Genomic DNA, 27,083 nt, shown 5'->3' on the forward strand with positions numbered 1-27,083 from the left:
CTGCTTACAATCACTATCTAAGAGCACATCAAAAACTTAACACTGATAACAATGGCTCTTCACTATTTAAGAGAAAAGGAAGTCAAAGACATTCTAATGTAATTAAAAATTATTAGTTTTACTTTAAAAAATAATTACTAACAAAAGAAAACATACTCACCTCTTCGATTAACTTTTCATTTGGTGATGATGTACAAAGACAGACAAGGTAAGTTTGCTTAAAACTACCTTTTGTACCAATCTCTGGATGGTCAGAACACAGCTTTGCTAGAGCAGTTGCTTGACTTAACTGATTTGTTTTGATTAGATGTTTAATTCTCATATCCAACAAGATGGGACCCTCAAAAGCTAAAAATTCATTCACTTTAAAAAACAAGACATAATAGATTATTAACATTTGGTAAATAGTTCATTTGCAATACAAATACTTACAAGGAATATTTGTTTAAAGCAGAGAAACTAAACTTTTTTGTTGTTGCAATTTTCTATTATTCTCAGACTGTCACAAAATACTTGATCTTATAAGCAGAAGATGATCATGTAGTTAATTTTTTAGAGTTGCATTAATACTTTAGCCACTTAAAGTACCATTTATAGTTATTTACAATGAGGTGAGTTGAATTCCTGATGATAAAAATAATTTTGCATTGAATTCTGAGTCAGTGTTATTAAAATTATACTAAATTCTTTCTCCCACAGCTTTTATTCCTGAATATCAGGGGTTAGCATTTCTAGAAATTTGCAGGGCAAGGGCATTACACACTCATGTGTATATGCGCAGTCCCTCAGTTGTGCCTCACTTTTTGCAATCTCATGGACTAAAGCCCACCAGTTTCCCCTGACCATAAACTATTCCAGCCAATACTGAAGTGGGTTGCCATTTCCTACTCCAGGGCATCTTACCGAGCCAGGGATTGAACCTGTCTCTCTTGGCATTTCCTGTGATGGCAGGAGGATTCTTATATGATAACCACAAAAGGAAGTTTGGATATTCTAGAGGATGAAATTCAACTAATATTGTGTTCAATTCTGTTGATGTATTTTTCATTTTAAAAGGTGCAGTCTGAGCATGCATGCTCAGTCATGTCTGACTCTGTGTGACCCCATGGATTGTAACCTGCCAGGCTACTCTATCCATGAGATTTTTTCAGGCAAAAATACCCGAGTAGGCTGCCATTTCCTCCTCCAGGGGATCTTCCTGACCCAGGGGTGGAACCTGCATCTTCTGCGGCTCCTGCACTGCATGTGGATTCTATACCGCTGAGCCATCAGGGAAGCCCTATCTTGCCTTAATAGGTGTCTTAGGACAAATTTAAATTATCTATGGAAAAATAAATAAGGGGTTGGAGGGTAGTCTGCTGAAAGTTCTCTAAAAGTATCAACCAATAAACCTCAACACTTGCTTAAGACCCACTGCTGCTGCTGCTGCTGCTGCTGCTGGCTGCTGCTGCTGGCTGCTGCTGCTGGCTGCTGCTGCTAAGTCGCGTCAGTCATGTCCGACTCTGTGCGACCCCATAGACAGCAGCCCACCAGGCTCCTCTGTCCATGGGATTCTCCAGGCAAGAATACTGGAGTGGGTTGCCATTTCCTTCTCCAATGCATGAAAGTGAAAAGTGAAAGTGAAGTCGCTTAGTCATGTCCGACTCTTAGCGACCCCATGGACTGTAGCCTACCAGGCTCCTCCGTCCATGGGATTTTCCAGGCAAGAGTACTGGAGTGGGGTGCCACTGCCTTCTCCGTAAGACCCACTAATGTATAATAAATATTCATTCTGTTCAAACTTTGAATTTCTGAGTGCTTGTCTGATCAACTACAAGAAAGAATTTAACTTTTTTTCTAATTTGTGAAGGAGATTTTAAAATTTAACAAACACAAATTTAAACTTTTCCCTAAGTTTTCTTTACCAGGATGAAAATGGTGCTTAAAAATTTACTTGGTGATGGCTAGCCGACAACCTTTGGAAGGCTTTCAAGGGATAAAATTTTATATGCCCTATAAATAAAATACAAGATTTCTCAACTTGTGAAAGGACTGGAAAACATGTCTAGGAAGTAACGTGGGTTAGAACATGGAAAATAAAAGATGTTCTTCCTCTCTACTTCCTCTGCTACTAAATGGTAGCAAAGGATAGTAAATATCCTTTGCTACCATTTAGTAACTTTAGCTCTAACTGTACTCCACTGTGAAAATATTCTTCTATAAAATAGTATGATCAAAGCTCCTCAGTATTAAAACCATGAGCATATAAGCAATTTAATAATACAGGATCCCAAATTTCATCCTTTTCTTGAAGTCTAGACCTTATTCCTGCTACTCTCTATTCTTTACACGTTAAACTACACCAAAAAAAAAAAAAGTATGAAGACTAAACACAGATAAATAACACTATCTGTATAACTCTCTGGTACCTCTGACGGTATGTCTGACATACATAGGGCATTACTTTTCTTTTCAATATCACACGATTCTGTTAGGACAATTACACTGCAAATATCTTTTCATAGTTTAGCTCAATAGCCAAAGCAAAATCTATAAAGATTTTCAATGAAAACATAAGGAAATAAGAGTTTTTTTAAAAAGTTATTCTGGCTATAAGTTATGGACTTTAAGAAACAGCCTGAGGTTCCAGGAAACACTAGTGGTAAAAAGCCTGGTAATTATTTCACATACTCCCACAAAAACTCATACTCAGCGAACTCTGAAGATCATAGCAAAGAAATTATTTAAAGGTGGCAACTTTTAAATGAAACTAATGATAATCTTAATAGAATTTCAAACACTCCCTAAAATCTCAAAGAGCAGCATGTAGTTAGAATGACAAATTATACAAAATAGTTTCTGTACTAACTCAAGTAGAGTAGAATATGTTACTATATATTTCAAAAACATACTTGTGTGTTTTTAAACAATGGGAAACCATTGCCACACTTAGCGCAAAACAGATTTCCAAGAAATACAGAATATTAGAGCACAAGGAGCTTTATAGATCGTTTTATCCAGCTCCATCATTTGGCAGATGAGTAAACTGAGGCTCACAGAAGGCAAATGACTTCCTAGGGTCATAAAACCAGTTAACAATAGAACCGGGACCAGAAGCAGACCAGTCTTGCAAACTTCCACCTTAACATAGTGATGCAATGAGAAAAAGTAAATTCTTTAGCTAGTGTGCCTACTACTTGTTAGAATAGCACTTTAAGTAAAAGAGCTGTGAAGCAGCATTTGTTTTCAGAGGAAAGTAATAATGTATTCTGAAGCTCACGGTTCCAATGGATCAAAAGTAGATTACATTTAACCTCTATTCAGAACTTCCCCCTTAGGGGAGGGAAACTCACTCCCCACGTTTCCCCTTCTCCTTCTCCATTTTCCTTTTACCTGCTTTCCTTCCCTCATTCTTCTAGATGTTTCTCTATTTCTCTCCATTCCAGGACCTGTTTTCCTTACAAAGTTATAACAGCACATCGAAGATTATCAGACTCTTGAAAAAAGCTTTATCTTTATTCTTAAGTAGCTAGTCACATCAAATTTCACTCCCTACCCTGCAGATGGGGAAACAGTGGAAACAGTGTCAGACTTTATTTTTCTGGGCTCCAAAATCACTACAGATGATGACTGCAGCCATGAAATTAAAAGATGCTTACTCCTTGGAAGGAAAGTTATGACCAACCTAGATAGCATATTCAAAAGCAGAGACGTTACTTTGCCAACAAAGGTTCGTCTAGTCAAGGTCATGTATGGATGTGAGAGTTGGACTGTGAAGAAGGCTGAGCGCCGAAGAATTGATGCTTTTGAACTGTGGTGTTGGAAAAGACTCTTGAGAGTCCCTTGGACTGCAAGGAGATCCAACCAGTCCATTCTGAAGATCAGCCCTGGGATTTCTTTGGAAGGAATGATGCTAAAGCTGAAACTCCAGTACTTTGGCCACCTCATGCGAAGAGTTGATTCATTGGAAAAGACTCTGATGCTGGGAGGGATTGGGGGCAGGAGGAGAAGGGGACGACAGAGGATGAGATGGCTGCATGGCATCACTGACTCGATGGACGTGAGTCTGAGTGAACTCCGGGAGTTGGTGATGGACAGGGAGGCCTGGCGTGCTGCGATTCATGGGGTCGCAAGGAGTCGGACATGACTGAGCGACTGATCTGATCTGATCTGACCCTGCTTTCCCCACCCCCATCCCAGAAAACCATAAAATACACTGAATTTTACTTGGGTAGCCTTTTTATTTATTTTCTGTGTATTTACATACTTGGGAGGAAAAAGCAGGTTTTACTACATTCAACCCTATCAAGAGATCTGGATGACCTACAATGGCAATGTAAATGAGTGATACTGTCAGTTCAATTAAAGTAATAATGGCTTTCTTTCCATAAAATGCCACTTACATAATAGTAAAAAGAAAAACATGAAAGATTTTTAAACTATTACAATATGTAAGTTGAATATCTGTGATAAATCTTTATATAAATATTAACTGATCATGTACCATACACCAAAATTTAGGACTAGGTCCTGGATTCCCCCCAAAGTGGAGTCAAATCTATTCACTGAGTGTCTATCTCCACATTCAGATTTGCACATAATTCCCCTTGCAGCATCTCCAGCTAGCTTGAAAATTTCACAATCATCTCAAACTCTGCATACAAAAATATGTATGCCACAATATGTGTTATAAAACTAAAGAGAACTAACTAAAAGGTGGTATGAAAACTTTCCTCTTCTGCCTTGTTCCTCCTTATCCTAACCTACAATCCACCATACGATCCTGTCACTTCCAACTCCCAAATACTTCAGTTCAGTTCAGTCGCTCAGTCATGTTCGACTTTTTGTGACCCCATGAATCACAGCACGCCAGGCCTCCCTGTCTATCACCATCTCCCGGAGTTCACTCAAACTCGAGTCCATAGAGTCATCCCAGCCATTTCATCCTCTGTCGTCCCCTTTTCCTCCTGCCCCCAATCCCTCCCAACATTAGAATCTTTTCCAATGACTCAACTCTTCGCATGAGGTGGCCAAAGTACTGGAGTTTCAGCTTTAGCATCATTCCTTCCACTGATCTCCTTTTAGAATGGACTGGTTGGATCTCCTTGCAGTCCAAGGGACTCTCAAGAGTCTTCTCCAACACCACAGTTCAAAAGCACCAATTCTTCGGCACTCAGCTTTCTTCACAGTCCAACTCTCACATCCATACTCCCATTCATTTTTCTCCACCTACACACCTACCATTCACCCTCTTCTCTCAGCTCAAACTGTTCATCTCCCAGACCACTCTGTTGCATTCTGGCTAGTCTTTCTAACACATCTCCACTAGGACTCAGGATGCTTTTTTTTCCCTGCCCCTCTGAAGACCATACTCAACTCTCCTTTCCCAGTTAAAATCTCCAAGTGGTTTCCCTTTGTGTTCAAATGATAAATTCCAAAATTCCCGTCATAACCTTCATGAATCTGCATCACCTATTCCATTAAAAAAATTTATTTTCTCTTAAAATCGATTTAGCATTTGGGCAAGAAGTAAAAAGCATCCAAAATAAAAAGGAAGAAATATCATCATCTGAATGCAGATGGCATCATCTTATAGGTAGAAAATCCTCAAGATTACATACACACACGCACTAAATAAATTTAGTGAAGTTGCAGGATATCAAAATCAGAACACAAAAACAAGACGCATTTCTATACGCTAACGATGAACAAACTGAATAGGTAATTCAGAAAACAATTCCATTTATAATAGCAACAAAAAGAATAAAGTACTTAGCAGACCTGACCAAGAGAGTGCAATACTTGTACAGTGAAACCTATAAACACTGGGTGTGTGCCAAGTCGCTTTGGGCGTTTCCAACTCTTTGCAACTCCATGGAGTGTAGCCTGTCAGGCTTCTCTGTCCATGGCCTTCTCCAGGCAAGAATACTGCAATGGGTTGCCATGCCCTCCTCCAGGGAATCTTCCCAACCCAGGGATTGAACCCGAGTCTCTTTCATCTCCTGCACTGGCAGGGGGGTTCTTTACCACTAGTGCCACCTGGAGAAGGAAATGGTAGCCCACTCCAGTGTTCTTGCCTGGAGAATCCCAGGGACGGGGAGCCTGGTGGGCTGCCATCTCTGGGGTCGCACAGAGTCGGACACGACTGAAGCGACTTAGCAGCAGCAGTGCCACCTGGGAAGCAAACAGCTAATCTGAATGAATTTGAATTCACGTTGCTCAGTCATGTTCGACTCTTTGCAACCCTATGGACTACAGCTCACCAGACTCCTATGTCCATGGAATTCTCCAGGTAAGAATACTGGAGTGGGTAGCCATTACCTTCTTCAGGGATCTTACCGACCCAGGAACTGAACCCAGGTCTTTCACACTGCAGGCAGATTCTTTACTGTCTGAGCCACCAGGGAAACTCTGAAAGAAATTAAACATTACTGAAAGAAATTAAAGAAGACCCAGGGAAATGCAAGGGAACCTCATATTCATGGATTTGAAGACTTAATGTGGTTAAGATGTCCAATAACCTAAAGCAAGCTATGGATTCAATGTAATCCCAACAAAACTGGAATGGCTATTTTGAAGAGATAGAAAAATTGACCCTAAAAGTAATATGCAATCTTAAGGAATCCCAAACAGCCAAAACAAATTTGAAAAAGAACAAAGGTGGAGATCTCACACTTCCTCACTTCAAATGGACTACAAAACAATCAAAAGTGGCATAAAAGGAATATAGGCAATGCAACAGAATAGAAAAAGCTCAGAAAGAAACCATCACTAAATGATCAAATAATCTTCAACCAGGTGGCAAGACCACTCAAGAGGAAATGATAGTCTCTTCAACAAATGATGCTGGGTAAACTGGATATCCACATGCAAAAGATTAAAATTAAACCCTTATACCATATAAAAAAAAATCTGAAATGAATTAAAGACCTAAATATAACACCCAAAACTATAAAATTTCTAGAAGAAAACAATGGGGAAAAGCTTCAAGAACTGGACTTGGCAATGATTTATTAGATATGATACCAAGGGTTAGCCAAGAACAACAACAAAAAAATAAGACTACATCAAAGTTAACTTCCTACATCAAAGGACAGAATCAACAGAATAAAAAGGCACTTACACAATGGGAGAGAATATTTGCAAATTACATATGTGATAAGAGGTTAATGTTCAGAATATATAAAGAACTCCTATAACTCAACAACAACAACAATCAAATAATCCAAATGAAAATAGGCAAAGGACTTGAAGAGACACTTCTCCAAAAATGATACACAAATCAAAACTACAATGAGATATCACTTCACACCTGTCTCAGAATGGCTATTTTCAAAAACACAACAACAAAACAAAAAGAGAAAATAAATGTTGGTTGAAGATGTAGAGGAACTGTAACCTTTGTGTCCTATTGATAGCACTATAAAATGATACAACCTCTAAGGAAAACAGTCTAGAAGTTCCTCAAAAAATCAGAAACAGAACTACCATGTGGTGCAGCTATCCCACTTCTGGATGCCACAAAGGAGTCAAGGAGGGTCTCAAGGAGACATCTGCACTCCTGTGTTCACAGCAGCACTCCTCACAAGGGCCAGGAAATAGAAGTAATCCAGATATCCATCAACAGGTAAATTGATAAATAAATGTGCCATATACATATAACGTAGTATTATTCACCTTTAAAACAGAAGGAAATTCTGTCACATGCTAACAACAGTTGTATTTGGAGGACATTATGTTAAATGAAATAAGCCAGTCAAAAAAAGGTAAATATGTAATATGATTACACTTATATAAGAGGTATGTAAAGTAGTCAAAGTCATAGAAACAAAAAGCAGAATGTTGACTAACCAGGGACTGGGAGTGGAGTATGGGAAAAGGAGGGAGCTATTGTTTAAAATCACTCTTGCAAGTGATAAAATCTTTTTGTAAGATTAAAAAAGTTCTGCAGATATGTTTCAAAACAGTATGAACATACAAAACACTACCAAACACTTACTGAAGTGAAGTCGCTCAGTCGTGTCCGACTCTTAGCGACCCCATGGACTGCAGCCCACCAGGCTCCTCCATCCATGAGATTTTCCAGGCAAGAGTACTGGAGTGGGGTGCCATTGCCTTCTCCAACTATACACTTAAAAATGATTATATTCTGCATTTTATTTTGTTTTTACCACAAGAAAAAAATGCAGTAAAAAAATCAATTCAGCATTAGTTCAAAAAATTCAAATTCAGAAATTTAATAAAAGCTTAACACTTCCTTCACCCAACCTCTCACCCTTTCCTGGGAGAATAAGCTAAATTTCAAGACACAGCATTTTCACTGAAGATTTCAGAATTGCTTAAACCGCCTGCTTTGTCATTAAGCCTGAAACTTTATGATCGTAACTGATTTTTGACATGATTGATGAAAAACAGAATTTATATAAATTTTAAAAATTCCATGTTATAGATGAATCTAGTAAGTCTCTGGGAAATAGTGGAAGACAGAGGAGCCTGGCCTGCTATAGTCCATGGGGCTGCAAACAGTCAGACACAACTTATCAACTGAACAACAACAACAAAAGTAAGTATGTAACCATAAAATTTTCTTGTGGAATAAGATTTAATTATTACTATTACATTTAATTAAATTCTCACATCTTTATCCATGTAACATGATAATGAAATCAGACTCATTAGAACAGAAACAATGACTTTTTCTAGGATGTTTAGAAAAGCCAGTAAGTTTATGTTTTAAATCATTACTAGTAAAAATAAAATCTTGGTGGTCACCATATATCTAGTTATGTAACAGTAGAATATAATTAAGGTTAACAAAATGCAAAATTAAACATCCGTCTGAAATGGGAAAGTGAACACTTCTACAGTTTTACTGCCGTTAAATTCCATCAGCTTAATTCTATCCAGAGTCACTGATCCTCAATGATCTAAGTAAAACTTAAACAGAAGGCAATCTAATTTAGCAGTGATTTTTAAAAATAAAATTCAAAATATTCCATTTATTTATTTTTTATAACAAGACAAGGTCAGTAAGAGCAAAAGAGAGAGAAAGCAAAAAAATTTTTTTAACTAAAAAAAAAAAAAAAGATAACCAAATAGAAATGTTAGGAGAACTGTATTTCTTAAGCTTACTTAATGTATAATCTACAAGATGTTCTTTTTAGTGATTTTGTATAAGAAATGTTTTAACACTCAAAAAAACTGTCAACATATTTAAGTGTACATTTCAGAATCACCCATTTTGGTATTCTATACATAGAATACAGGTGAAGATACACACAGGCCCATAAAATATACAGGAAAAGTTTCAACAAGTAAAAGAACTAGAGATTTCTATCTGAAAACAAATTCAGCTGCATGTAATCAGATCTGGCCTCATTTCATCTGTTCTCTCCTCCCATCTCTTCCTTTAAAATATTATTACATCGTAGATATGCTAATATCTGGTAAACCAAGCAGCATGTTTTTCCTGTTTATTTTAAAATGCAAAGTTTATTACTGAAATAAAGACTTATTTTCTCACAAAGCTCTGAAGGACTTATAAGTACTATGGAAAATCTTAAGCTTTAGAAATTTCCTTTGAAAACCAAGGAGTTCAAAAAACAAAAAATGAAACCCAGGGCTTAGGATTCAAGAAAGAACTGGCAAGCTGAATAAAAACACAATTTATGCAACTGCAAATTATTCCAAAATAGAAGGGAAAGGGCTGAAGGAATTCAGTGTAACTGTTAGTAGGGAGCTCTTTCAAAGTTTAGATTTTACAATAATGACACATACAAAAAAAGAAAAAACAGCAGGTTCAGGACCAAGGATGCATACACCATGCAAACTGTTATTAAAAAGATGACCCCTAGCTTATCAACTGGACTGCCCTGGTGGTTCAGTGGTAAAGAATCTGCTTGCGATGCAATCTCCTAGAAAAGTAAATGGCAACTCACTCTAGTATTCTTGCCAGGGAAATCCCATGGACAGAGGCAGCTGGAAGGGTATAGTCCATGGGGTCGAAAAAGTGTCAGAAACAACATAGCAACTAAACAACAAGCATGCCAAATAAGATGAATATAATCAAATTGGTGGAGGTGGGTAACTTCTTGAGAAGGGTCTCTGCTCCTTGGGTTTGATTATTCATTATTTATGATGATAGAGAGAATGGTGGGTCTGATAACAACCTTTAGATTGAAAAAGATAGAACAATGGAGCAAATGGAAACAGGTGGGAAAATATAATTTTCAAAATGGGACCTGAGGTACATTTTGCAAACTGTACACTAGAGGAATAAATATATTCCTAAGAGTCTTACGTCAAGGCTGTATATTGTCACCCTGCTTATTTAACTTATATACAGAGTACATCATGAGAAACGCTGGGCTGGAAGAAGCACAAGCTGCAATCAAGATTGCCGAGAGAAATATCAATAACCTCAGATATGCAGATGACACCACCCTTATGGCAGAAAGTGAAGAGGAACTCAAAAGCCTCTTGATAAAAGTGAAAGTGGAGAGTGAAAAAGTTGGCTTAAAGCTCAACATTCAGAAAACGAAGATCATGGCATCTGGTCCCACCACTTCATGGGAAATAGATGGGGAAACAGTGGAAACAATGTCAGACTTTATTTTTTGGGGCTCCAAAATCACTGCAGATGGTGACTGCAGCCATGAAATTAAAAGACGCTTACTCCTTGGAAGAAAAGTTATGACCAACCTAGATAGCATATTCAAAAGCAGAGACATTACTTTGCCAACAAAGGTTCGTCTAGTCAAGGCTATGGTTTTTCCTGTGGTCATGTATGGATGTGAGAGACTATGAAGAAAGCTGAGCGCCGAAAAATTGATGCTTTTGAACTGTGGTGTTGGAGAAGACTCTTGAGAGTCCCTTGGACTACAAGGAGATCCAATCAGCCCATTCTGAAGGAGATCAACCCTGGGATTTCTTTTGAAGGAATGATGCTAAAGCGGAAACTCCAGTACTTTGGCCACCTCATGCGAAGAGTTGACTCACTGGAAAAGACTCTGATGCTGGGAGGGATTGAGGGCAGGAGGAAAAGGGGACGACAGTGGATGAGATGGCTGGATGGCATCACCGACTCGATGGACGTGAGTTTGAGTGAACCCTGGGAGTTGGTGATGGACAGGGAGGCCTGGTGTGCTGCGATTCATGGGGTCGCAAAAAGTCGGACATGACTGAGCGACTGAACTGAAGATTCTTAAAATTAATACATTAGAAATATGACTTGTGAGTGTTCAGGGAAAAAAAGTGACTGTTAAGAACCAAGAAAGATTCACCAAACATAAATTAGGTTACACTTCTACAAAAATTATCTCAAAATGTATCACAGACCAAAATATATAACGCAAAACTATTAATATGATACATCCAGGAGATAAAGTAAAGTGAAGTCGTTCAGTCGTGTCTGACTCTTTGCAACCCTATGGACTGTAGCTTACCAGGCTCCTCTGCCCATGGGGTTTTCCAGGCAGGAACACTGGAGTGGGTTGCCATTTCCTTCTCCAGGGTCCAGGAGATAAGAGGAGAAAAATCTGTATGATCTTGGGTTTGGTGATTCTTTTTAGATAAAACAACAAAAGCACAATCCATGAAAGAAAAAAAAATAAGTTGGACTTAATTAAAATTTAGAACTTCTGCCCTCTGCAAGGCACTGTAAAGACAAACAAGTCACAGAGTAAATGAAAATGTTTGCCAAGCTCCTATCTGCTAAAGGACCTGTATCAAACTATAACAACAAAAGGGAACAGTGAATGACCTAGAGATTGTCATACTGAATAAGTCAGAGAAAGACAAATATCATGATATCGCTTATATGTGGAATCTAAAAAAATAGAGTACAAATAAACCTATTCACAAAACTGGAATAGTCACAGATGTAGAAGACAAACTTACAGTTACCAAGGGGGAAAGACGGGGAGATAAAGTGGGAGATTGGGATAGACATATACACTCTACTATACATAAAATAGATAAGTTAAAAAGAACCTACTGTATAGCACATGGAACTCTACTCAATACCCTGTAATGACCTACATGGGAACAGAAGCTAAAAACGGTGGCTATATGTATATGTATGAATGATTTACTTCCCTGTACAGCAGAAACTAACACAACATTGTAAATCAACTATATACCAGTAAAAAATTAAAAAAAAAAAAAAAAACCTCAACTAAAAAGCAAAAGATATAAACAGATCCTTTTCCCAAGAAGATATACAGATGGCAAATATTCATGTAAAAAGATGTTCAGTATCATCTGTCTATGCAGAAACACAAATTAAAGCAATGGGATATCATGACACACATATTAGAATGGCTAAAATTCCCAAAATAGATAAAAGTAACTACCAGTGAGAATCTAGAACAGCATGCAGAATGGTATAGTTTGGCAGCTTCTCACAAAGCAAAATATACTCTTACCATATAAGCAATCTTTCTCCTAGGTATTTACCCAACTGATCTGAAAATTTATCCAGAAAAACTTGTATGCAAATATTTATAGCAGTTATACTCATTAATGCCAAAAACTGGTAGAAAACAAGATGTCTTTTAAGAGGTGAATGGATAAACAAACTGTGGTAGATTCTTACAATGGAATATAATTCAGCAACTTTTTTTTGAATGAGCTATTAAGTCACTCTAATACATAGATAAATGTTACATGCATATTGTTAAATGAACGAAGGTAGACTGAAAAGTCTATAAACGTGGATAAGTAATTGTCATTGTTCAGGAGAGGGTTGAACAGGTGAAGCACAGTTAATCCTTTTTAGGGCAACAAAACTATCCTGTATGATACTATAATGGAGGATACATGATAATATGCATTGGTCAAAACCCAAACTACTTTACGGCATGAAGAAGGACTCCAAAGGTAGGCAACTTTGAAAATATGAATTAGGAGGTTGCGAAGCCCAGGATAGACTGTAGAATAGGGCAAAAGATTCTCTCTTATAAATGTAATGAAAGAACTTCACTGAAAGAGATGGGAGAATGGGCTGCTCACCTAACTTGGGATAAGAGGAGTCAGTACGAATATGGAAAAAGGAACTGTGTACACTGATAAAAGTTGTTTTCCACAGGGGTACAGGTTATCAATTCTGAAATCACTATACATACACTAGGAGTAAGTAAGTAGTAATATATGGATGATTAAGTAATATATGGATGGTCTACGGTAAAAGAAGTCTGAAAATGCTACATACAGTATAATCCCAATTATATGACATTCTTTTGAAATGAGAGGTTATAGATAAGAAGAGACGGTCAGAATGATCCAGGTGCTATAGATCAGAGTTGGAGACATCTGTATAAACTCTCACATTTAGTTTAATATAGATACAACTGGTTACATATACAAACATTTATAAATATGTGTGCACACACAGATTAATTATACCTACATATATTTTTTTACTCTGTCTGCTGAGAGTTCCTGGAGGCAATGACACCTCAGTAGCAATGAGCACAACCAGTTACCAGGGCTTGGTTCCTAACACTATTCTCCACTGAAAGGAACTAAGGTTCCTTGGAGAAACAGCTGATTATAGGATTGGGGCAAGAAATACACAAAAGAAACATAGAGCATCTTGTAGAAACAAAAAACAAGGAAGTACTCAAACAAAAACATAACCCACAACCATGGGGCTATGTCAAAGGGACAGAGAAGTTAACTTGAAGAGTTTCCAGTGGCCAAAGCTGAACAATTTGATCAACAAAATAGTGTTGGATTATCACTAAAGCATAAAGTAAATATCAGTGAGTCCATACTAATTAAACAAATAGATAAGGAAGAAAAGACAGATTTCGGGTTTCCTTGGTGGTACAGTGGTTAAGAATTTGCCTTGCAATGCAAGCAATTCCAGTTCGATCCCTGGTCTGGGAAGATCCCACAATTAAGTCCAGGTGCCACAACTACTGAGCCCAGGCACTCCAACTACTGAAGCCGGCAAGCCTAGAACCAGAGTCTGCAACAAGAGAAGCCAAAGGAATGAGAAGCTCACACACAAACAGTAGCCCCCACTCACCGTAACTAAGAGAAAGCCCGAGGGCAGTAATGAAGACCCGCCACAGTGCTTGCTTCGGCAGCACATATAACGAAGACCTACCACAGCCAAAACATCAGTAATCTTTAAAAAAGAAAAGACAAATTGCTTGTGGAGAACTCCAAACAATCTGTGTAGATACTGCCTCCTCAAGGAGGTAGAGCTTAACTCTCCAACTCGTAAGTGTGGGCTGCATATGGTAACTTCTTTCCAAAGAGTACAGCATGGAAAGGTGGAAAAAGAGTAATTTCACAGTGGAAAAACCTGAAAAACACACTCAGCCAGGTGACCAAGGTTAATACCAACAGTGAGGAAGTCATGTTGGTTACAGGTACCTTTCGTATGATGACCATGACACTGTACCTCAGTGATCTTCCTCCCCTAAACCCATAAGCCAAGTACTAATCACGTGAGCAACATCAGACAGATCCCAACTGAGGGAAATCCTACAATACTCTTCAAAACTGCCAAGATCATCAAAAACAAGCAAAGTCTGAAAATACTATCATAGCCAAGAGGAACCTATGCAGACATGATGACTAAATGTAATGTGATATCCTGGATGGGATCCTAGAACAGAAGGAAAACAGGTAAAAACCAGGGAAATCTGAATAAGGTATAGACTTAGTTAATAGCAAGGTATTGATATTGGTTTATTAATTGTGACAAACAGATCATACTAATGTACAATACTAACAGTTGGGAAAACTGGTGTGGAGTATTTAGAAAACTATTCTAAAATAGTTCATTTAAAATATGATTAGGTCAGGGACTTCCCTGGTGGCCCAGTGTTTGAGAATCCACCTTGCAATGCAGAAGACATGGGTTCAGTCTTCCTTTGGGGAACTAAGATACCACATGCCGTGGAGCAACTAAGCCCCTGTACCACAACTACTGAGCCCACATGCTCTGGAGCCCTTGTGCCACAACTAGAGCCCATGAGCAGCAGTAAAAGATCTCACATGATGCAATGAACATTCTGTGCACTACAACTAAGATCAGACGCAGTCAAATAAATAAACAAAAATATTTTTTAAAACATTAATGTCAGACTAACCTCAATAGTAAATAATCTTACTTAATAAAACTCTAGCCAAATACCTCTTGTGGTCTTTCATCATAGTGTCACTATAGACAAAAGGAAAGCCATGGACCAGACTCAAGGAAACAGGCATATGTGATGAAACAACCATAATCAAAAGGGCATTGGCTAAAAGACTAAAAGGAAACAAGAAAATGTCTATAAGTATCCCAGGGGCTAGGTGTTTGAGTATGACCTTTTTAATGGTCATTATCAAGAACCTGGATGCCAACATACTGTATGCTAATAATATCTGCTTAAAATTGGAAAGACAAAACCCTTGAACTAACCAAACCAAGATTTAACATAATATGGACAAGCTGCAGAAGCAAAATGGATTTAACACAGTGAAATTTAAAAAAAGAAAAAAAGGAATACTTTGTATGCCAAAATACTATGTATAAAAATGCTGGCCAGATCGTATTTGGGGTTCATGTTAAGTTTTGAGAATTACACATGAACAAGAAACAAAATGCACTGAAGTCAGAAATCATGATTGTAGACTTAAAGTTGGGACACACCAGGATAGCTTTTAGTCCCTTTAGAGGGATTTGTACTTTGTTAGGTATGCATGGCCTTATGGGTAGCACTAGATCCAAGACAGCAACTCTTAAGTACATAGTTTTTCACAATTTACACAATAAAGATTATCTAAGAGCAGCTATAAATGGAGTGAATCACATAGTTACCATTCTCATTATCCACTGTTCAAATACTACATCAAAACCTCAAACGCTTTGCTATAAACAAACTAATGAACATAGCCTATTCCAGTGTACCTATTGCTGGCAGAGCTCTAGCTCTTATCAAACTTGCCATAGGCCAGTATAGGTTAAACCAAGGGTTTGGATATATCATATAAAAAGCTGAAAGTTCCACATGCTGTACAATTGCCCAATTTGAAAATGTAAATAAATTAGTGTATATGTGTAAAATGTTAATTGCTTCAACATATAGTTCAAGTCTATGTGATTACCCACAGAGTAACTCCCGTCAAAGAAGTAGGCTAAATAACAGGGCCAAATAAAGATTATAGCTGCACAGTCTCTCAGTCATATAACATCTCTCTGGTTACTTTACAAGTCATATTAAAATCTGGCTACCTACGGTCTATCTGTTACTGTAGAAACTCCTTTTGCTTTATAGCCCAAATTATTCCAGTAGCTATGCCAGGTGAGGATCATGAAATAAAGTGGCACAGAGATGGGCAAAGACATTTGTTACAGAAACAATGTTAGGCACATTGAAACAAGAAAAGGACACTGAGCACATAACTGAGCACATATTCTTTTAAGGTAAATTTTAAATCTCTGCTAAGGTAAAGGTTCTATTTTTCTGCATTAGCATAATGTGAGAGTTTTGCAAAGATGCTCTTCAGAAGCTGACAACAGAAAAAAGGAGTTAAATCTTTATTTAAGCTAGGTGTGATTTTATTTTATTAGGCTGGGTGCAACATGGCATAATATAAAAAGGACAGAGCTGGGCTCCTCACTTCGATTCCCAGCTCTACTTCACATCATTGGCAATGTGATACAGAAAAGACAACTAATCTTTCTGAGCCTGTATTTTCTCACCTGTGAAACAGGGACAAAAAAAGATCCCATTTTTCCACAGGATCACTGTGAAGATTAAAAGCACATTTCAAACTGCAATAACTATACAATGTAATTTGGTATTATTATTAATATATTCTATCCAATATTTCTAAAGCTGAGAAGAGTAAAAAGTAGAATTTAATTATAGAAATAAAAACATAGTGGTGGTAATATACTGGGGATAAAAAATAATACACCAAAGGCAAAAAGTCCCTAAGACTCTCAACCTTTAAATGTTGTTCTTATTATTTTAAATAATGAGGATCTATTTCTCTAAGGTCTAAGAGACCTCTATTGTAACTAATCTGTGGAAACACACAAAGGGCAGTAATACAAATAAACTTGCAGTGAAAGCCAAGAAACAGATAACACTGCTAAAACTATCCAGAAAGCTGGGGAAATATTAAGAGAGGAGTCAGGTAGGAACAATCAGCTTGATGAGAAGTTTGGAGATTAGCTGAGAAGTCTTTTGGTAAATATCAAAGTACCAGAAGAGTTAACAAATAATGAGTTTACTCCTTTCTAAATCAGAAATTGCTATCACATAGCAAAATGCCTAAGCTTTGCCATCAACCAACACGAAAAGCGACAATGGAAGAAGCTTATTTATTTCTCTAGTTAAATACCTTGGGAAATCTGAGCACTTTCCTAAATAATCTCAATACCAAAGATAATAATATGTGCTCTTCTTCACAGCACATACAGTTTTTCAACTCTGAACATTAAGTGTTATACATATTAGTGGTTTAGCCATCTATCTAGTAGGATACCTGTCAGTTTAACCGGGATCTTTATTGCCTAAGCCCATATAATAATAACAAAGCAGGATAAAATAAGTCTGAGAAAAAAACTGTTTAAGAAAGAGTACTAATCTTAGAGGCACAAGACTTTAGAGTTACTAGCATTAATTTCTTATCTATTTTGAGAAAAATCATTTCACTACCCTACTTTTGCTTCTCCATCTGTCAAATAAGTTATCAAGTATAAGCTAGATTGCCACCTGTCAGATGTTAGAGGGAATTCCTCTGATAAAATAATGTTGAGGAAAAAAAAAGAGTTTCTCTGTTACCCTAAGATTACATAATCCTATAAATACATCTTCCCCCAATTAAAAAAAAAAGTGAAGGGCCTCAAGCACCTCATATAAAACTTAAACAAAATGGTCCTTCTTGGAATATTCTGGGATTATATCAAAACAATTTTAAGTACTTATTTTCTCTAGTCTAATGATTCTTTTTTCTTTCTCTCTTCTCTCTAGAAAATTTACCTTTATCCTTATCCAATGGTTCCTGGGAAAGAATAGTGCACAGTACCGGGTTTTTCCACACCCCAGTCTCTTGAGCTAGAGTAGCTAAAAAATGCAATTCACAGCTGCCATTCTCCATCAGCTTTTCATGAGCTACCTATAAATATTAAATAAACATCCAAAGAATTACAACAGATTTTCAAAAGCAAGCTTATCAGCCTTTAAATATAATACTAAACTTTTGAAAAATAAGACTTTAATCTTAAAATTTTCATGTCACATTACAAAGTGCTGCATCCTTCTGATTTTTAAGATGAATCTCAAGAATAAGAATTATACTAATTATAAATTTTAAATAAATAAAATATATTTCTAGAAATAAGTTCATATTATTTTTCCCCCAAGATCTAAACCAACAGCAAAGTTATTTCTCGAGGAAGCTATCAGAATATCCATACCATGAAAGACCTTATACATTTTATATCCTCTGTTAGTAAAAAAAAATTTCCAAAAAACTTCTACCATTAACAGATGACAAATTACATCAAGCCTAAATGACAACTTATATACACGTTATTTCAATAAAAGGGACTTAGGGAAACAACTAAATGTATGACTTTTCATACATTTGTAAGACTGCATAGTCTTAACAATATCCTATTAAAGCTGACACTGAACCTTGCTTACTTGTTTTAAAGTGTTCGTGCAACTGGCATATTTTTCAGGCCACAAAAGACCAAAAATTTTAATTCAATTCAGAAACTGTTTACTGAGAATTTCTGTGGGCAAAGTACCAGGGAAGAGAGCAACTAGTCCCTGCGTTTCTGGGGCTTATCCTCTAGGGGGGGTAGAGAAATGTTGAGTTAAAACACAGGCAAAATAAAATAAATGTAGTTAACCCAGTATAAAATAAGCCCAAAGAAGCTCTGAAATGAAAGCAAAGTGTCATGGAAACTCTTAAAGCTCATGCTGTATTTGTATTAAAAATCTATTCCTCAAAACCATAAAAAATCTCACTGAAACAAGTTCAAGTGCCTTAAGATTTTTTTTTTTGAGCAACTGCTGAGAGCTACCATACTGGGATTTAGTTATTTCCTTCTTATTAATCCACATGGAAAAGTATCAAGTAGCACTACTGTTTCAAAAAGGAAAGTTTCAAAGTTTACCTTATGCTGACAAACAATAAAATTAGTATGAGGAATTCAGTATTATATTTGCATATAAACTATCTACTTAATTAATTCTGTGGTAGAGTGTATGTGAGTACCAAACTATGAAAATAGTTCTGAAACAATCATTTACCTAAAAATAACCACTTGCTGGGGGAAAAAACCTGAGACACAAGTTATTGATATGCTGAAGTAGAAACTGCATGATCAAAAAGTTAGTTGCAATGTGACAAACAGGACAAGACACTTTCAACAGTTATTAAGTATCTCTATGTGTAAAATATTATGTGAAATCCTATGGTATAAAGACAGGAATCCTATCTTCAAGAATTTTGCACTTGACATAGATTTTAATATTTAATATTAAAACAGAAAAGTTGACTTTTCTGCCTAACTATAGTTTATTTCACATGCTTCTAAAATCTGAGACTAATCTACTTTTATATTTCTTCTATGGAAAAACATAAGGCCAAAAGGTATTTTAAGAACTCTGGCTAGAGGAATAGAGAGAAAACTATACTTTCTGAGATTAGCTGGCAGGAACATTCTTTTAAACTAACCAATTAATCAAAATTTACTCGAAGCTATAATATATCCAGCACAATCTAGTGCTTAAACAAAATTTAATATTCTTGAAATACTCCAAAACAACTAAGTGCTAAACTATGTAGTACTTTTATAAGTAGAATAACAGCACTAAGTAAAAGAGATAAAGCATGTGTTTTCAGATACAGGAGAAAAAGTATGGGCTATGGAATAAAGAATCTTGGTTCAAATTACTACTCTGATATTAGCTGTATAAGTATGGGCCAATAAATACTGTAGAATTGAGCCTCAGTTTCCTCACCTTTAAAATGGGAAAAATATACCTACCCCCACAAAGTTTTCATAAGGATTAAATGAGATATGTTAAATTCTTATAAAGCACACCACAATTTTCAGCAATTAAACTGTTTCTAAACACAAATGAGGGCATTTTCTTTTGTGTTCTTTTACTGCTGTGGCAAAGTTCTAATGTGATCTTAAAGAACTGTGCAATACTCAATCTACTTAAATGTATATATTCATTTAATAAACATCTTGAGTACTGACTATGTGCAAGTCATCACTGTTAATAAGAACAGCAATTAATGTTTGTCATCACTTAAATCTTTTAAATTTTAACTAAATAATTTATTCAGAATAAAGAAAATCGCCATAAGATATACCTATGTTAAATCTAGTAGGTAAATAGTCTCACCTGCACCAGTGTCTGAAATTGCTCCCACTGCTTATCAGATAATTCAACAGGCAGACACAGCAAAAGTTCAACACAGCTTCTAAAAAACAAGAAGTTGTAAGGATACAAATAATTATTAAAATTTAAAGTAAAATAAGATAAATAATTCTAATATTATCAGTAGAGCCTCCATAATGAATCTATTTAAAATTAAACTATCATAAGACCTGAGATGCAGAGTTAAAACAAAAAGCTTAATCTAAGTTTTTTATTTACTCAAAAGTTTACTCACAATGCCAAGCGTTCCAGAACCAAAGCTACATTTTCACATTCAGAGGTAAGATAAGGTCGGGCTTTAACGTAACTTTGGATAGCCACTGTGTATACCTCCAATAAAGGTAAAGGATCTTCTGAAGTTTTCCATTTCTCTGCATATTCAAGGAGTGTCTGTTTGGAAGGAATAATAAAAAGTATTCAATGTAAATCAAAATACAGATTGACAAATCAACTGTTTTTCTTTCCTCCCCAGGAAATTTTGAAAAACAAAAAGCAGTTTATACTGATTAAAATACTAAAAGTAATAAAGCCATAATCCAGCAGCTCTTTGTAGGAGAAAATAATAGTGTTAATTCATCCAAAAATAGCATCATTTCATGAAGTCTGGTTTTAAATAGTGTAAGCATTCTCTTCTATCTTTCTGAGTCAAAATGCCATCTTTCACCCCCAAATTTCAGAGATTTAAAAGTTATTTTAAAAAGAAGATGTGTGGGCAAGTTATATTTGAGCAGGCATGCAGTGAAGAATTTCAAATATTTATGTTTTCTATTTTTCATTCAAGGAACATAAAACTCAACATCTAACAATAAATGAATCACATTATGGCCAGAAAAGACATGAAGTATTTTCAGTTATAAAAAATTACTGTTTTATGACAAGTTTTACCATTAAAAAAATGAATCTAAAGATGTTCAACATACATAAAATCATTATTAAAGACTTAATGATTATAAGTTCAAGAAATTTTTATAATAAAGCGCTTATTTTTTAAAATAAAGAACACTATTCCTTAATGAAGTAGAGTTCAAATATTTCACCTCATCAAAATTATTACAAGGAAAATCAAAATGCTGTTTATCCTACAGAAGTAAGAAATGGAAGAAACTGGCAGCAGTAATTAGACACACACCTGTTCTACAACTATTAAAATAGTTAACTTACTAAAAACTATCTAAAAGGTTCTACAATTATGCTAAATGAAGTAGAACTCTAATTAAATGTTTTTATAATATAGAAGATGGCCACAATTAGTGGCCTTCTCACACTTCAAGGTTTAAGACTCATCAACACATGGCAAATTTAGGTGCTATTTCCTAGAAAAGAGGGCATCTTGAAGGAATACTCCATGAGGTCCTGCTTGTATCCTCTGGCATACAGAGGAAGCTTTTTAAAACTGTGCAAGGAGGAAAGTAGGAAGGACAGAATTATATTTTACTATCAAACACTCAAAAGAAAACACTTATTACCTTGTCCTCTCTACAACCCTATAACTACTAGAAGTAGTAAGCCATCAAAGAGGAGGAAGAATAGAAAAGGTAATCTGGTGAACTGAAGAACAACATAGTAACAAGTTACTTTTTCTGAGTATATATATTCCTAAACCCAGACCCTCTCCAAGTTGGACAGAAGTACAAATTACCTGAAGGCCTAGTCCTTGGAACTGGCATGTGAAACAAGAGCAGTCTTGTGGGATTGAGCCCTTTACCTGTGGAGTATGACCTAATTGAATTGAATTGTAGGACATCTATTTGGTGTTAAAAGAGTCTGAGAAGTGGTACTAGAAAAAATACCACGTGTTTATAGAGTTGTCAGTACAAATCTCTCTCAATAGGACTTGGAAAAATCAAAACAAAACCTACCAATTGAATGGAAAAAATCTGCATTCTGGAATGGTCTTGTGATTATCCTTCTACTTCTAGGAATAAAACTCAGCAGATGTTCTGTGTCTAAAAAACGTTAAATGTGCAAATGTTGTCATGGCTTGGTTATGCAGGAGACATAAGAGACTCGGGTTCGATCCCTGGGTCAGAAAGATCCCCTGGAGAAGAGAATGGCTACCCACTCCAGTATTATTGCCTGGGCAATTCCATGGACAGAGGAGCCTGCTAGGCTACAGTCTCCAGGGTCACAAAGAGTCAGACACACTGAGTGTTTAACACTTCACTTTGGTTATTTTATGATATGATGATATGATGCAGGATGACTTCACTCACACATTCAAGTTTTTTGAAATTAACACCAATCATGAACAGTATGAAAAGGCAAAAGGACAGGACGCTGAAAAGATGAACTTCCCAGGTCGGTAGGTGCCCAATATGCTACTGGAGATCAGTGGAAAATAACTCTAGAAAGAATGAAGAGACAGAGCCAAAGCAAAAACAACACCCAGTTGTGGATGTGACTGGTGATGGAAGTACAGTCCGATGCTGTAAAGAGCAATATTGCATAGGAACCTGGAATGGTAGGTCCATGAATCAAGGCAAACTGGAAGTGGTCAAACAGGAGATGGCAAGAGTGAACATCAACATTTTAGGAATCGGCGAACTAAAATGGACTGGAATGCATGAATTCCAGATGAACTCAGATGACCATTATATCTACTACTGTGGGCAAGAATCCCTTAGAAGAAATGGAGTAGCGATCACAGTCAACAGAAGAGTCTGAAATGCAGAATGTTCAATATTGCAGTAATTCAAGTCTATGCCCTGACCAGTAATGCTGAAGTTGAACAGTTCTATGAAGACCTATAAGACCTTCTGGAACTAACACCCCCAAAATATGTCCTTTTCATTACAGGGGACTGGAATGCAGAAGTAGGAAGTCAAAAGATACCTGGAGTAACAGGCAAATTTGGCTTTGGGAGTACAAAACGAAGCAGGGTAAAGGCTAACAGAGTTGTGCCAGGAGTACGCACGGGTCACAGCAAACACTCTCTTCCAACAACACAAGAGACGACGCTACACGTGGACATCACCAGGTGGTCAATACTGAAATCAGACTGATAATATTCTTTGCAGCCAAAAATGGAAAAGCTCTCTACAGTCAGTAAAAACAAGATGGGGAGCTGACAGTGGCTCAGATCATGAACTCTTTATTGCAAAATTCATACTTAAATTGAAGAAAATAGGGAAAACCACTAAGACCATTCAGATATGATGACCTAAATCAAATTCCTTACGATTATACAGTGGAAGTAAACAAATAGAGTCTGTGGAAAATTCTTAAAGAAATGGGAATAATCAGACCATCTGACCTGCCTCTTGAGAAACCTGTATGCAGATCAGGAAGCAACAGTTAGAACTGGACGTGGAACAACAGACTGGTTCCAAACGGGAAAAGGAGTACGTCGAGGCTGTACGTTGTCACCCTGTTTATTTAACTTCTATGCAGAGTACATCATGAGAAACGCTGGGCTGGAAGAAGCACAAGCTGGAATCAAGATTGCCGGGACAAATGTCAATAACCTCAGATATGCAAATGACACCACCCTTATGGCAGAAAGTGAAGAAGAACTAAAGAGCCTCTTGATGAAAGTGAAAAAGGAGAGTGAAAAAGTTGGCTTAAAACTCAACATTCAGAAAACTAAGATCATGGCATCTGGTCCCATCACTTCATGGCAAATAGATGGGGAAACAATGGAAACAGTGACAGACTTTATTTTTTGAGGCTCTAAAATCTCTGCAGATGGTAACTGCAGCCATGAAATTAAAGGATGCTTGCTCCTTGGAAGAAAAGTTATGCCCAACCTAGACAGTATATTAAAAAGCAGAGACATCACTTTGCCAACAAAGGTCCATCTAGTCAAAGCTATGGTTTTTCTGGTAGTCATGTATGGATGTGAGAGTTGGACTATAGAGAAAGCTGAGTGCTGAAGAATCGATGCTTTTGAACTGTGGTGTTGGCGAAGACTCTTGAGAGTCCCTTGGACTGCAAGGAGATCCAACCAGTCCATCCTAAAGGAAATCAAAGACTGAGGCTGAAACTCCAATACTTTGGCCACCTGATGTGAAGAACGGACTCATTGGAAAAGACCCTGACGCTGGAAAAGATTGAAGGCGGGAGAAGAAGGGGGATGACAAAGGATGAGAGAACTGGATGGCATCACTGACTCAATGGACATGAGTTTGAGTAAACTCTGGGAGTTGGTGATGGACAGGGAGGCTGGGAATGCTGCAGTCCATGGGGTTGCAAAGAGTCGGACACGACTGAGCAGCTGAACTGAACTGATGCGTATAATTCTTACTTCACCTAGCACCTGTCTCTCTACTGAAGATCATTAAACATTATTTTCCTTTTTCTGGAAAAAGAAGTGTAGATGTCAAGGAATTTCATGCCTGGCAAATGTTAATATGGGTTTGATCAAACACTTAGGTTTCCCCTATTAGTTCTCTTGCAGTAATGAATCAATCTTGTAATAGTTGTAACTTTTCCTGGAAAAGAAAATAATGTACTGAGTTCCCAAAAGTTTTGAAGTTATAAGTTTCTTCCTTTTCTTGTCTCCCAATCAATCCCCTTCCAAAAAAAACCTTAAAAAACTATATATATCTACATGTGTGTATATATATCTACATTTTGCCCAGGCTCTACATTTCTTGATATCCTGGCTCTGCACAGGGTATTTAATGCATTACCTTTTTTCCTTTACATAAGTGAGTTCTACTGTCCTGAGGTGAAACATTTCTTAACTTTAGTTATAACCAAAGATGAGTTATTTTAGGTATAACAGGGCCTGAACTGATGAGAAAAATAACTGACAAATCACAGAATGTTAGAACCATAAAGCACCTTAAAAATTATATATTTTCACTTCATTTATAGATGAAGAAAGAGGGAGAGAAAGAGTCTCGTGAAAAGCAGAGCTCTTAGGTGGCTGCTTAGTGGTCTGGGACTAAGTGTATTAGTAACTGGGGAAAGGGTAGAAGAAAAGGATCACAGCAGATGATGAGATGGTATGAAAAAGAAAACTAACGACATGCTCATACTGATGACTTACAGGGGAATAAGTTTCAAAGTTGGTTTAAAAAACAAATACCTATTTTTACAAAGCTATGAGATGATATTCAAGCTGGTTAGTGTACTGATAGTAGAGCTTCCTTTGTTTCCCAAGACACTAAAATTAGTAGAACCACTGTGGAACTGGAAGCATTCCCAACATGACTGGCTAATAAATAACGCTTTCTTCAACTAAAAAAGTTATTTATATCTACTGCCTTAATCTATACAAAACCTTCCATTTCAGGCAGGAATTCCAGAATAATATTCTTTACGCATAATCAGAAAAATCTTAAATATCACTTAATTTTGTTTTATGAAGTTGAGTGACCTGCAATTCGAATATTAACTGAATCAGTAATTAGCAAAGCCAGGTAGCCTCACTCTCTATGAAACATTCTGTCCACTCACATACTGTTTGTGGCAATGTCACAGAACTGTAAATCTGAAGATTACTTTATTATTTCAATTATTCCTCCTAATTTTATGAGGTTATGGATTATTTATCCAATTTGCCAGCCATATTTCAGGTGAAAGTAAGAAAATCCAACTCAAGGCAGCAGAATCAGTAAGAAAAGTTTCACACATAATAAGAAATTTAGAGGAAGGACAGGTTGCGGGACTGGCTAGTTCAGCAGCTCAACAATGTCTCCAAGGACCCATCTCTGCCTTCACTCTGCCATCCTCAGGTGGTACTCCCACCCAATCCCCAGGTCTCAGCAATAGCCAGAAGATGAGACCACCACTTCATGTCAATCTTTTTAAGGAACAAAGAAACCTTTTCCAGAAACCACAAGCTCAATTCTATCAGTAAATTTTTCCTCAGGTCTCAATGACCAGAATTTCATCACATGCCTATGCCAAAAATCACAGAGCTATTAAGAGAAAATGGATACATGTGTATGTATGACTGAGTCCCTTTCCTGTCCACCTGAAACTATTACAACATGGTTAATCTGCTATACTCCAATACAAAATAAAAAGTTAAAAAAAAAATCACACAGTATAAAGGAACTCCATGGTTGACTTTTAAACCAATCAAATGGCACTCTCCAAGGTTCCTATTTTAAAATCAAAATGTGTGAGCAAAATCAGGGTTCTATTACAAGTGGGGACGGCCTAAACCTCACACTTTGGTTGTCCCTCCAATGATCTTGTGTTCAAGAATGAGTAAGTCTGTGTGCCTGTGTGTGGTGCTTTACATACAGAAATGAACAAAGATAAAAGTTATAGTGAACTGGTTTGGAGAGGCATATGGGAGGAAATAGTATAGAAGAGATAGGAAAAGAAATCTGTAAGTTTTCCTACAAGGCATAGACTGCTTCCATTAATGAGTAAACTATAAGTTTAGTAAGCAAATTTAAACCTGTGGTCTATGAAGAATGGCTTCCTTGGTAGCTCAGAGTCCACCTGAAATGTGGGATACCTGGGTTTAATTCCTGGGTTGGGAAGATCCCCTGGAGGTGGGCATGGCGATCTACTCCAGTATTCTTCCCTAGAGAATCCCCATGGACAGAGGAGCCTGGGTGGCTACAATCCATAGGGTTGCAAAGAGTCAGACACAACTGAGCAACTAAGCACAGCACAGCTTGAAGAATGACTGATGGAACTAAGGGTCAGATGCTTAATGTGGGAAATAAACAACATTTACTGAATATTTACTATATACCAGACATGTAATACCTATTACCAATT

General features: G+C 36.8%; 1 protein-coding gene across 6 annotated transcripts in view; it reads right to left on the reverse strand.

Annotated features, from left to right (window-relative positions):
* Positions 1-27,083, reverse strand: part of ZNF292 (zinc finger protein 292) — a 111,400-nt gene that overhangs the window by 37,413 nt on the left and 46,904 nt on the right. For 2 of the 6 annotated variants that reach the window (XM_055535549.1, XM_055535548.1), the window contains exons 2-5: positions 20,632-20,786; positions 20,361-20,439; positions 17,973-18,108; positions 161-363 (exon numbers count right to left, since the gene is read on the reverse strand). In XM_055535549.1, the coding sequence (XP_055391524.1) occupies positions 161-363; positions 17,973-18,108; positions 20,361-20,439; positions 20,632-20,786 (573 nt within the window). Of the gene's footprint in view, positions 1-160; positions 364-17,972; positions 18,109-20,360; positions 20,440-20,631; positions 20,787-27,083 lie in introns of those variants that run through there. The other 4 variants (XM_055535550.1, XM_055535551.1, XM_055535553.1 and 1 more) reach the window with 4 other exon arrangements.

This window comes from Bubalus kerabau, chromosome 9 (genome assembly GCF_029407905.1).
Source record: "Bubalus kerabau isolate K-KA32 ecotype Philippines breed swamp buffalo chromosome 9, PCC_UOA_SB_1v2, whole genome shotgun sequence".
Classification (NCBI taxonomy): Eukaryota; Metazoa; Chordata; class Mammalia; order Artiodactyla; family Bovidae; genus Bubalus; species Bubalus kerabau.